Genomic DNA, 12,359 nt, shown 5'->3' with positions numbered 1-12,359 from the left:
AAGCAGCCCTTTAGCAGAAAGCCTACCACAAACAACCGTGTTCTTTTTAGAAGAGTCTGCCAGGTATTATGACTGAGAGCTTATTCTGCAGATCTATGTATGTGTGAGACAACACTACCTAAAAGAGAGAAGCCTCAACACCACTCGAACCAAGGTATCCTTTAGCACAAGTACGCCCTGTGAGGGAGCTTTATTTGTGTTTAAAGCACTCGTGTTGAACTTACAGCCACAGTAACCTAATGAATCCAATGTAACCACAGACCTAAGAAGCCAATTGAGGCAAAACAAAAAACAAAACCACTTCATTTTCTTCAAGTCCAAGAAACTAAGAGCTCAGTGAAATGTGAGCTGGGTGCATGGGGGCTTGAATTAATCGAGTTTCTAGGGTCAAATAAAGAAATACAGGGTCCAGCAGAAGTAAGGCCTGCTTGAGTGTGGTTGGTAGGGTAATAATATGGGAGTAATAATTTATAGTTTTAGTTTTAACATTTCACCTAAAATGTCATTTGGTGTGCTTGAGTGTGATTTTGTTATGTTACAGAATTACATGCTTATGATTTGGTAATAAAAGATTTTTTAATTTAAAAAAAGGGGCGTTATTTGTGCCGGACCGTGTAGTTATTAGCTAATATCTGCTCAGGCTCCCACAAGCCCATCTTGTAGCCTTCACTACGGACTGGATCAAAAGCACAGAATTTTTAAGTTAAAGATCACAAGTTCAACTCCTACGTTTAACAGATGAGGCTAATGAGGCTTAGGCAAGTTGATTTGCTGCAGAGAAAGAAGATGATTTGCTCAAGGTCGCTCAACGAGGTATTGGACAGCCGACTCTGTGACTGCCGCACCGATGCCCAACCTGACCCTCCCCGCCCCCCCCCCCCCCCCCCCGCCGTGCCCAGTGGCCAGGTCTGACTCCCTCAGGGGCCCAGAGACAGAAGGTGGTGCAGTTGAGAGCCCTGGCACTGCTTTTCCCGCCCACCCAGTGGTGTTTTATTTGTGGTGATACATTAACCCACCGTGCGTGCATACAGCGACCACGGCTGCTGACTGCTTTTTCTAAATATGTCATGGAAATGGAGCTCACAGAGAAGGCTTTGAAAATCTGCATTGTGAAAATAACTGCAAAGACTCTCCTTGGGCAGCCCACATAAAAGTCAGCCTTTATCCTTTGTGCCCTCCTGGTGGATCAGCAGTTTATCTGCCATCAGAAGCGGCTCCAGTGGAGGCCCTCTGCACTCACCGTGGAACCAGGGAGCGATGGTGTCGGACGCTTTCTCGTAGCCTGCTCGCAGAGGCAGCTGCTCCTCCTTAAACCATCGGATGATGTCCTCCGGGGCACAGCCGGAGCCTGTCCTCGTCAATCCCTGATTTCTGTCATTCGTGAGACCATTTATCAAGTTAGATTGAACTATTTTGAAAACGATGCCTTCAAAAATTACATATGTGTGTGTATATATATATATATATATATATATATATGCACAGGGTGGGGCAAAAGTAGGTTTCTAGTTGTATGTGAAACACAGTTTATTCTTGTGTTAGTAGTTAGTAATTATTGTATTGTTTTCCATCTAACAACTGTAAAACCACTTTTGCCTTAGAGAGAGAGAGAGAGAGAGAGAGAGGGAGAGGGAGCGAGAGGGGGAGGGAGAGAGAAATGAGAACTATAAACATCAGAACATCTAATTACATGGGCCGAGCTGATGGGAGGTTGGACACATGCACTGCCACCGCCCCTCACGAGCAGAAAACAGGAAGGAACGTAAGTCTGTCATTTGTCCTTCCAACCCTACAGGGATAGTCTTTTAAGCTACTGCTGCGTTAATGCATAGATTTTAATTTATTTTTAGTGTGAATTAGAAGCTCCATTAACTACCAATTAAAACTTGAGAAAATAAGCATTAAAAAGTGACATACACCCCCCAGCACTATTTTCCTGGAGAACATGTTCTTGCAAACACAACAAATCGAATGCAACAAAATAAACTTCTTCCCTAACCTTTTCTCTTCTTTCTCTATCCACTCACCTCCCTGACTTGGTTTCTTCTCTCCCACACTTTGAAGAGGTTTAGTTCTGTTAAAAGACAGTCTGAGAAATATAAAGTTAAAGAAGGAAGAGTGTTTTGAGATTGGTAAGAAAAAGGCACAGGCAGCAGAAGCCTTTGGAAAGCTATTCAGTAGCAGAACTTAAGTTCTGGAATGTAAGTCAGTTTCCGTTACAAAAAGTACCATTGCAATGTAACAAACACATACCCAATCCCCATGAAAAGCTCACTATTGTGAGCATAATTCAGTGTAAAAACGAGTGTGGATGAGATACTGGAATGTTCTGTCATGAAATTAACATTACGACTCTTTATGCTTTTTATGGTACATATGTTACCATGAGTTACATGTGACATATGTCAGATGGACATTTACATATGTACCTATGCATATACATACATGCATACATAGCATTTTGGAGAAAATAGCCTATAATATTTAACTTTCCTGGGGAGCAGGCACTACACACGCGTGAGATCACATGGTAAGTTTTTCATACTAGTTTTCAAATTAGGTATTTTTTTCCTTGAGAAGTCTTTGGAGACCGAGGGAAAACTCCCGCAGGACAGCTGGCCTCTGTGTTTTGCTGGGCTGGACCCTACGTAACCTCAGTCATCACTGTTTAAAGCATCAGCCTTAAAGCCAGCCAGTCTGACTGCCTCACATGAAGCACTTAATGCAAGTGTCTTAGGTTGAAAGAATGAGCACAATGAGCACAGCTTAAAACAAGAATCGCCCTTAGTGAAGGCCACCTTCATTGTTGTCCATCGCAGACAGACACTGTGCTCTAAAAACAGCACAGGCGAGGGCACAAGTCACTCCCCCACCCTCGGAAGGGCCTGGGGAACAGGAGCAGGTACCTCCCTGGACCTGCCGGGGCCTGGGGCCACTGCTCCCAGACAGACTCGGGTGCAGGGCCACAAAACCACAAGGAGCCCTGCTTCCTGATGACCTTCCTTGTTTTGTTGTCCGTGGGAGAAAAGTCATGCCCCAAACTGTCCCTCTGTGGAACATGGTCATTTAGTCCCAAAGTGGAACCTTTCCACTGAGTAAGCAGAAGTAATCACAGCAGAGGAAAAGGTCCACCTTCACATTTCCTCTGAGGTCATCATCCCCGTTAGGGAAAACCTTGAAGGTAACTACTGATTCCGAGCAGAGGGGAGATTTTTGTTTGTTTTTATTTCTCCATCCTCATAACAGAGAACTATTCTTAGTTTTTATTTCAGAAGGTAGGCCTTCATAGACAGTTCTGTTTCACTCAGTCAATATTTCATTTCTCCTGGTTATCTTATATATTGCCTTTCCACATATTAGAATATGAAACAATCGCATACCGATAACCAGGGGAGAATAATTTTATAATTGGGTTCTGCTGGAACGTTATGGTGCTTTGTCTTTAGGAATTGTTGTGCCTAGTTCTTCCACAACCAGGAGGCAAAAGCACCACCGTCAACAACCAAAGAGTTCCCGCAGAAAAGAACATTTCCAACTCCTCGACACGTGAGCGCGCCTCCTCGACCCGGAGGAAGAGCTGCCACCCAGCCTTTAGTCCTGAGGGGCCATGGAGATGTAGCCCCCCTGATGACATGGAAGTCGGCAAGCCCTTAGGTTCCTGCTGTGATGTTCTCAGTGACCCCACTACGAGCCACACTGGGAATCAGGGAACCCTGGTTGTCTCCTGCTGCCCCTTCCTCGGCTCACCCACTGCCACCAGGTGGGGTTAGGCTGGCGGCGCAGGAAGCCAGCGAACACAGGGTGCCAGCTCACTGAGTCACCGGGCATGTTAAGTATTGAGGTACATGGCACGGATGCTCTACCGACAAGAAGGGGGTGAGTGCCAGACCAGGCGTCTCAGGAAGACAGGCCTAGCAGAGAGGCTGCATTTAGCCACCCAGCCCGTCTCCACTTCCCACGGCCCGTCGTGCAACTGGCCCTCACTCAGCTCATTCAACCCTTGCTCTCGAAGCCATCTGTGCGGCTGCTTACCTCAGAGGCTTTCGGGGGTACTCCGCTGGGTGTAGGAACTTAGGCTTGGGTGGAAGGGGGGGTCTCTTTGGTTTCTGTGGAACACTTGGGGGGCTCTGCAGTCCCTCACTGCTTCTTGCTTTTTGGGATAACCTCTTGTAGTCTTCCCGTGCTTGTTTGGCCAGGGAGCGTCTCTTCTCATCCGCTGCTTTGGATTTTCGCACTAGAGAAACAAAAGGTTTGAGGAAGGCCCCCAGAGACGGTTAGAAGAATTGGCACCGCACCTGGAGAACAGATTCTGGCATCTGCTGATAATAATGAACAATCGCCCTTGATGCCTGTTATTCTGATGATTAGGGCTTGCACATTCACCAGAGCCCAGCGTTCACGGCAGAATTCCTCTTTAGATGGGAGTCTGGGTACTTTCTGAGAGGGAGGGAGAAGGAAGAGGAGGAAGAGGGGACAGGACGGAAATGTAGAACCATTTGTTGGAGACTTCCCTGCAGTAAGCAAGACTAAGTAAGGAGTCACGGCCTGAGTGAGGATTCCAGGGTGTGGGGTGTGGGCGAGAGGGGCGGGTCTTTGAATAATAAGAGGTGATGGTCACTCCTTCCCACCAACGGGAGTTTAGGATGTCACCTGCCCTGAGTCAGGAGCGAAGAAGATCAGGCTGTCAGGAACCATTCACAGGCTCAGGCTGTGCAGGCAGGTGGGGGGGACCAGGCAGTGAGGCCCCCATGTCAGAGCCCACTGTCAGCTGAAGCCACTCTCAATCAGCCTGTCAGAGGGGGAAGTAAAGTGATCCTCAACCTCGAAGATCAGAACCAGAACAGGTCTGTACAGGGGAAAGTACCCTGAGGCTGCCTCTTTATGGTGCTTTGTAAATAGAGAGTTTATTGTTTTATTTTGCTTTTGTTTTAGCAACAAAGTATTAAAAGCCTCTAATGCAGGATATAAGGATAATTTTTCTTGAGTGTATTTACACTTCGGGCATCATTAGTCAAACCCTGGTATGTGTGACTTCAAAGAGATGCCAAAGATTTCTATTATGCTAGGATTTCACTGCAGGAAAGTGATTGGATCTTGCAAATATTTTCATTTCACAAAAACTATCATTTTAATGGTGCTCCTTGTAATGGAACTGAAGATCAATTTCAGATTCTCAACAACTTGCAAACATTGCCACTTCCCTCCTCCAAGCAGCCTCAAGGGCTGATCTGGCAGTGACAGCTTCTCTGTCTGAGACCAATGGAAACACTAGTCCCAAGTCAGACTTGAACTTGCCTAGCATCCTGGAGCAGGCCCTGCTCTGCCTTCACCTGTGCTGACCCTCCCTCAAGGGTTTATCTCTGACGATGCTAATTGAAAAAGGGTCAGGGCTGGCCACGGGCATGGGAGGGACGCTGAGGTATCCAGCCTGTGATTCCTGTGCTCTCCTGATTACAAAGTTAAGATGTATTCACTGTTGAACATGTAGGAAATTACAGAATAACAAGAACTCGAGGAAGTAATCTTGAGTCCCACCTCTTGAGTGTTAACATGTTAATAGCCTTCCACTTCTTTTCTTCTATATACTTAGACATTTGAAAATAGAGAGGATTTGCATACTATTTTATAATGTTTTTTTTTTTTCTTTTCCAAGCTAAAAAGATATAAACATATGCCAAGGTCATAAAAATACTCTTTGGAAACATGTTGGGTTTTTTTATAGCTATATACCATTCTATTAAATAAACACATCATAATTTTGATGGTACAAGATGAATTGAGAACCTTTCTGCTATTCAACAAGTGGCTCTTCAGCCTTTCAGGGATAATGTAGTGTCAGAACATCGATCTCTCAATGACCTCTTTCAGTGCTTTCTAGATTGGCCATTTTATTGTGTGAGCCAGTCGGCTTCCAGGGCCTCCGGGTACTCACAGGACGCCTGCCACTCCGAATCCTCTTTCCAGCTCTTGTAAATCTGCTTGGTTCTCTCGTCCCCTATTTGTTTTATTTCTTCATCTTGTGTTTTCTTCGAGGATTCTTTCTTCTGTTTAAAAAACCAGAAACAGACACCAGTAAGCAACCGTGGAAGTTTTCCTTGAGGAGGAGGGCTCCGCACACGCCTGATTGCTCTCTGACCCTCTCTGGCCCTGACCCGGGGGTGGGGAGCAATGGGGCGCTGTGGGGTGGGGGGGGCACAGCGTGGCTACAGCTGCAGCTGGCTCCTCATCGTACAACCCCCAGGCGGTTCCTGAGCCTCTTTCGGGCTGCTCCCCCTAAGTCAAATTAGAAAATCAAGAATGTTTGGTAGGTTATAATGAGGGCTAAGTAATTTTTTAAAAGTGCTTAGCACAGTGTATAGTAAGAGTTCCATAAATATTCATTTTTCTCAGACATAGCACTTATCTGCTTTAAACTGAGTCCCCTAAGCGGTGTGTAAACACTGTTTCCTAGGAGCCACGGAAACACTACAGTCCCTGACGGGTCCCCAGGACGAGGGTGCATCCCGGCGGTGACTCGGCCTTGTTGCCACAGGCTCTGGAACCACGAGTCAGAAAATGTGCTCCTGATATATGGCTTTAGGTGGCTCCAAAAGGAATTCTTTTGTTTTAAAAAATAAAACAAAAACATTTTTTAAAATAAGAAACATGGAAAATATAAAATAAGAAATATGTCTGAGAGTGCCATATTTAGTAAATCATATTGATTTTTAATCTACAGAGTAATATGCGTGGGTGCAGTGGGAAAGGAGACAAAAGTAGTGAGGTTCACAGAGTAACAGCAGATGAGCTCTCGCCCTGACCATTGTATTTATTCAAAGCAGCCAGAAAAGTTAAGAACTTATCCTGAGTTTCTCTAAGGATCCCTCCAGAAAATTTACTTTTAGCAAACCCTTATAAGCTGATCTTTACTTTCTCTATTTAAAACATTACAGTTTCACCCGACTGGTGTAGCTCAGTGGATTGAGCACCGGCCTGCAAACCAAAGGGTCGCCAGTTCAATTCCCAGTCAAGGGCACATGCCTGGGTGGTGGGCCAGGTTCCCATTTGGGGGTACATGAGAGGCAACCACACATTGATGTTCCTCTCCCTCTCTTTCTTCCTCCCTTTTTCTAAAAACAAATAAATAAAATCTTAAAAAAGAAAAATTTAAAAAATTATCCTTTCCTCCAGCGTCCATAACAGCACTCCCATAACAGTCTCCCTTGCACATGGGAGACACTCATGAATGCCGGCCGGAAGGACACCGAGCCTTTGTCTTTCTCCCCATCCTCATTTAAAGTGACACCCGGGCAGCATCACTGAAAATTCCCTTTAGTTACTCTATGGCTGCTCTTTTAGAAAAAGGTACACATTATATCTGTAGGACTGCAGCTCCAAAACTCCACCAGGATTTCCTGAAGTCTAAAACGTGAATTATTCAAGTTCATGTCCCCACAGAGAAATCAAGGAACTGATCGTACTGTCCACGGGAACGCAGGCCCCAGAGCCGGCCTCTGCCGCAGTCCCCATCTCCGGTCTGTGGTTGGCCACTCGGACCCTTCCCCTAGAGCCTCTCATGGATCGTGAGCAACGCATGACGTGGTACCGATCTAGCACAATGGAGGAAGTGGGCTCGGCCCGAGACGGGGATCTTCTGTCTGGCTGCATGCCGGGGAGACCTGAGTGCCCGGAGTCACTCTGGCACAGTGGATGTGGGTGGTACAAGACACTGGACAGGGTAAAGGGACAGGCTCATAGAAACAATGAACACGTAAGGGACTTTGTCTGAATGCACTATTTCTGGCAAGTCAGTGCCTCATTTATCACTCTCCGAAATCAGTCTTCCCCAGTGTTCGCAGCAGCCCGGGATATCGTCTCCGGTTTAGATCTTCACTGAGGAGTCTAGCAGATACGCCTTGGCATCTGTTCTTTCCATGATACTCAATACTTTTTCAACCCCAGCTGAACAGGTGAAGATGAACAGCTAGGTTCACACGCTTTTAGAGACAGATTTCACATTCTGCTGCTTAATTTCACTGCTGCATGAGACCAACAGACCAATTTATGAAACATTAGTGGAAATGGCTATGCATTTAGCCCCTTAAAGACAGAATTTAAATCTTTTACCTGGTGAAATCCATATGCCTTCATACGATTGATAGAATCTGCCAACATTTGTTGAATATTTCTTGAGGAACTGGAGGGTGACTAAAAATTAAATGAAACACATTTTTATACCATTTGAGAGCTGCAGTGCAGTTTCAGAAAATAATCTGTTAATGTTTCTCTCCTTTCAACATTCTCTAATGCTGCTCCCACCCTCACAACCGGATCCCCAGATTTCCCACCAGCACCTGGGCTCCTGAGCGGATCCTGACGGAGGCAGCAGGGCCACCAAGAGCCAGGGGCTGGTGCTCTGCTCGTGACAAGCAGGTGTGTGTGTCTTGCTCCCAGCAGGCCCCAGGGCCTCGGAGATGACTTCTAGATGTCCACATTAGTTCTTAATCTAAATCTCCGCTTCCTCTCCAAATCCCTGTCCTACCCATGCCCTGTTTCAGGTCAGACCAGAGCAGTGCTTAGTCTCTGCCATTCAACTGTGTGGCCTTACCCCCCACCTAGGACTGGAGGCATGCCTGGGATACCAGCTTGGTGCCTGGGCACCCTGCCCACTTTCCCTGACTGATCACATTCCTCCCCTCTCCTTCCTCTGACCCCGTTACCCAATCCGGTATCTGGGCTTCTGCTACTCTAGATGGATTTCCCAAGGGGCAACTCCTGCTAGTGGGGTTCCCAGATGCACCGCCTGGATTGCCTGGTGCTATCCCTGCCAGCCCTGTGCCAACCTTTCTGGCACTGTGACTGAGCTGGCACATCACACCAGGAGCCTCTTAAAACCAGGTCAGTTACACAGGCCCTCGTCACCCTGTCCCTGGCTTGAGTGCAGAATCTGGGCCAAGTCTCAGCAGGGACTGCACAGCCCGAGATAGCACCCCCCACCCATATTACCATGACTTTGTGCTTGTGCCTGAGGCCTCATCCCTGAACTTTGGCACAGATCAGAAATTATCTGCCTATTTTCAGAAAAAGGTTGGTATTAAGATTCAGCACAGAGCGAAAAGGGGAGCTCCTTCTGGGTACTTGCTATGCTATGTGATAAACCAGCATGGATACCTCAATTTTGCCTCTTTTTTTCACAGTAACTGGGCATGTGTGCTAGGACCTAGGTAGCCCTAGCATTTAGAAGCGCCGTGTGGAATATGTGATCTCCAATATAATAATGCAGGTGGTGACTGGCATTTTTCACTTCTGTTTGGGCCCTAAAACTCCCTTCAGACAGTGTCCCGGCAACTTCCCCTCCCTTTGGGCTGGAATGGCGGTGGCTGTCGTGCTAGCACTACTGAAGACGACACAGCCACCAGAGCCCGAGTGGCTGCCTGACTGCGCCCTCCCGCACCAGACTCCGGTCCTGGATGTTGTAAGGGAGAAAGGTGAACTTCTACTGTGTTTTAACCATTACTTTTCTGGTCTGTTACAGAAGTTTGGTCTATCTTAGCGGATAGTTAGAACCGGCCACCACAGTTGCCGGCGGCACACTCATCAAGCTGTCTGCTGCATTTCTGCTAGTCATGCACGCTGCTGTTATGGCTAATTCCACCAACGATGGGTCCTGCTATGACCTGGCACTGCATTAGTGTGTGTTGTTTTTATTTCTTGCAACATCTCTGGTGGATAGGCAGCACCATGCCTGATCTTCAGGTGAGGAAAGTGACCCTCAGAGGAGTTGCATTGTGGCTTGCTGAGATCACACGGCTGGCTGGCACCAGAGTGTATGCTTTTCCCACAGTCAGCATTGTAATGATAGGAAAATGAGGCTGCAGGTCAAAGATTTCTTACACTTATTACCTGGCAAAGCAATGAATCCTATAGGTGTCACAATTGCTACTCACATACTCTGTCTCACTTGTTTCTTATTTTAGTGTCATAAGAACATACAGAGCTGCTCTGCATCCACGGCAGAAGGGTACGGTAACCAGTTCCTCTCTTTATGAACAGGTTAGAACTGCTCCACCAGGTTTGTCTAAGTCTGTTCAAAAGTCCCAGATAACTTTGAAGGGCTCATTCTTGCAGTCTCTGAATACACTCCCCACTCTAGGGAATGTGAGCTTTAAAGCCAGGCTCGCACTCCCTTTCCTCAATGACAGAAGAGCTATGTGTAGGGCATCATCCCTTTGCAAAAAGGATCCGTTTCTTTGTTGAAAACTAGGAGGCAGGCAACCTCCTCAAATGCTGTAGACAGGCTCCACCCACGCTAGCTGCTCTCAGAGCCTCTCCACCCATTTGCTTCAGAAGGACCTGGGCCCGTGCACCCAGCAGAACTGTGGACAGAGGTTTGGTCAGCCAGCCGCACCCCCACCGTGCTCAGCCTCTATGTCGCCGAACAAATTAAGCTGTCAGGTGTTTCCTGAATTAGCATCGGGCTAAGAGGCATCTGGCTCTGCTCTTCTAATTCATGTATTCCAAAGCAATGTGTGTCTCACCAAGTATTTCTTCCCGATCACTGGCCAAACAGTGTCATCTGCACGGGTACACTTCAAACATACTGTGTGAGTTATTCTCTGTCCCTTAGCAATAGCCCTTCACCTGGGCTATTTATTTATCTATATACACACACACAACATTGTTTTCTCACCACTTGCTTTTTTCTTACGGTTAATTTTTCTTTCATCATCATATTCCTTGTCTCACTAGCACTTCCCACATACTCACTGCTTTTGTACCTGTCAGACATGATGGGCTATTAATATTCTTAAAATAATTCAAAGCTAAGCACAGACACATGAACCAGAAAATGAAAAGGATGTGGTGCTAGGGACTAGAGGGACCTTTGTGACTGTCAGCACCACCTACTGGTGCCACTCAGGGCTGGCATTCTTCCTTTGAAGTTGTAGGTGTTGGTTTTAATGACCAAAGCTGGTTCTTACAGAAGAGTTTTAGCCTAAATAATTGATCAGTTTAACAACCAACCCAGAGATCAATACTTCTATTCAAGGATTTCCATATGGCTAAAACATATTGTAAATTCTAAACTATTCACACGTGCTAAGAACCACATTTATAAAATTATAAAAATACTGATTTTCAAGGCAAAAGAAGATTTGCCATTATTCCAAAGTGTTAAAATAATATGAAGAACTTAAACAAGGCTTGTGTAGAGCAGGTTCCTTCAGGTATACTTACAAGTTCTACAAATCCAGGGAATATGCTAAGTAGGATATAATAAGTTGAGAATAGTGTGACCAGGTGATTACCTAAGGCTCTGCCCCACACAATTTACAGGTGTCTTTTACAGAAAGTCAAAGCCTGTACACACAAAACCTAATACACAGACACAAACACAGGGAGGCTGATGAACTGAGGAGACAAAGAAATATGGCCCAAATGAAAGAACAGAACAAAACCCCAGGAAAAGAACTAAACGAAACAGAGGTAACCAACCAACCTATCAGATGCAGAGTTCAAAACACTGGTGATCAAGATATTCAAAGAACTCACTGAGTATGGCAAAAACATAGGGGAAGAAACGAAGGTTAAATTAAGTGAAATAAAGAAAAAGCTACAGGGAACCAACAGCGGTGAGGATGAAGCCAAGGATCAAACCAATGATTTGGAACACAAGGAAGGAAAAAACATTCAATCAGAATAGCAGGGAGAAAAACGAATTAAAAAAACAAACAAACAAGAACAGGCTTAGGAACATCTGGGACAACTTTAAACATACCAATATCTGAATCATAGGGATGCCAGTAAGGAGAAGAGGAAGAGCGAGAAATGAAAAACTTATTTGAAAAAAAAAAGAAAGAAAGAAAACCTCCTTACTTTGGTTAAGTAAATAGACATTCAAGTGCAGAAAGCACAGAGAGTCCCAAGCGGTCCTCCCAAAGAGGACCACACCAAGACACATCATAATTAAAATGCCAAAGGTTAAAGCTAAAGAGAGAATCTTAAAAGCAGCAAGAGAAACTTTGTAGGCAAGAAGGGACTGGCGAGAAGTATTCAAATTGATAAAAAGAACCTACATCCAAGATTACTCTATCCAGCAAAACTATCATTTAGAAAGGAAGGACAGATAAAGTGCTTCTCACACAAGGTAAAGCTAAAGGAGTTCATCATCACCAAGCCCTTATTATAATAAATGTTAAAGCAGCTTATCTAAGAAAAAGAAGATCAAAGCTATGAACATTTAAAGGGCAGCAAATTCACAACTATCAACAACTGAATCTAAAAAAACATAACTGAGCAAACAAGCAGAACAGGAACAGAATCACAAACAAAGTACTTTCATGTCTAGTACGTCATTTGATCTTCATATCAACCCCATA

The 12,359-nt window shown here is 45.5% G+C and overlaps 1 protein-coding gene across 5 annotated transcripts in view; it reads right to left on the bottom strand.

Moving 5' to 3' along the window:
* Positions 1–12,359, bottom strand: part of SH2D4A (SH2 domain containing 4A) — a 50,425-nt gene that overhangs the window by 9,203 nt on the left and 28,863 nt on the right. For 4 of the 5 annotated variants that reach the window (XM_036011516.1, XM_028526579.2, XM_036011515.1 and 1 more), the window contains exons 5-8: positions 8,107–8,187; positions 5,933–6,044; positions 4,033–4,234; positions 1,241–1,371 (exon numbers count right to left, since the gene is read on the bottom strand). In XM_036011516.1, the coding sequence (XP_035867409.1) occupies positions 1,241–1,371; positions 4,033–4,234; positions 5,933–6,044; positions 8,107–8,187 (526 nt within the window). Of the gene's footprint in view, positions 1–1,240; positions 1,372–1,642; positions 2,090–4,032; positions 4,235–5,932; positions 6,045–8,106; positions 8,188–12,359 lie in introns of those variants that run through there. The other variant, XM_036011518.1, reaches the window with a different exon arrangement.

Source organism: Phyllostomus discolor, chromosome 11 (genome assembly GCF_004126475.2).
Source record: "Phyllostomus discolor isolate MPI-MPIP mPhyDis1 chromosome 11, mPhyDis1.pri.v3, whole genome shotgun sequence".
Lineage (NCBI taxonomy): Eukaryota > Metazoa > Chordata > Mammalia > Chiroptera > Phyllostomidae > Phyllostomus > Phyllostomus discolor.
Note: the sequence above shows the minus strand (reverse complement) of the source record. Positions and strands in the feature narration are given on the sequence as shown.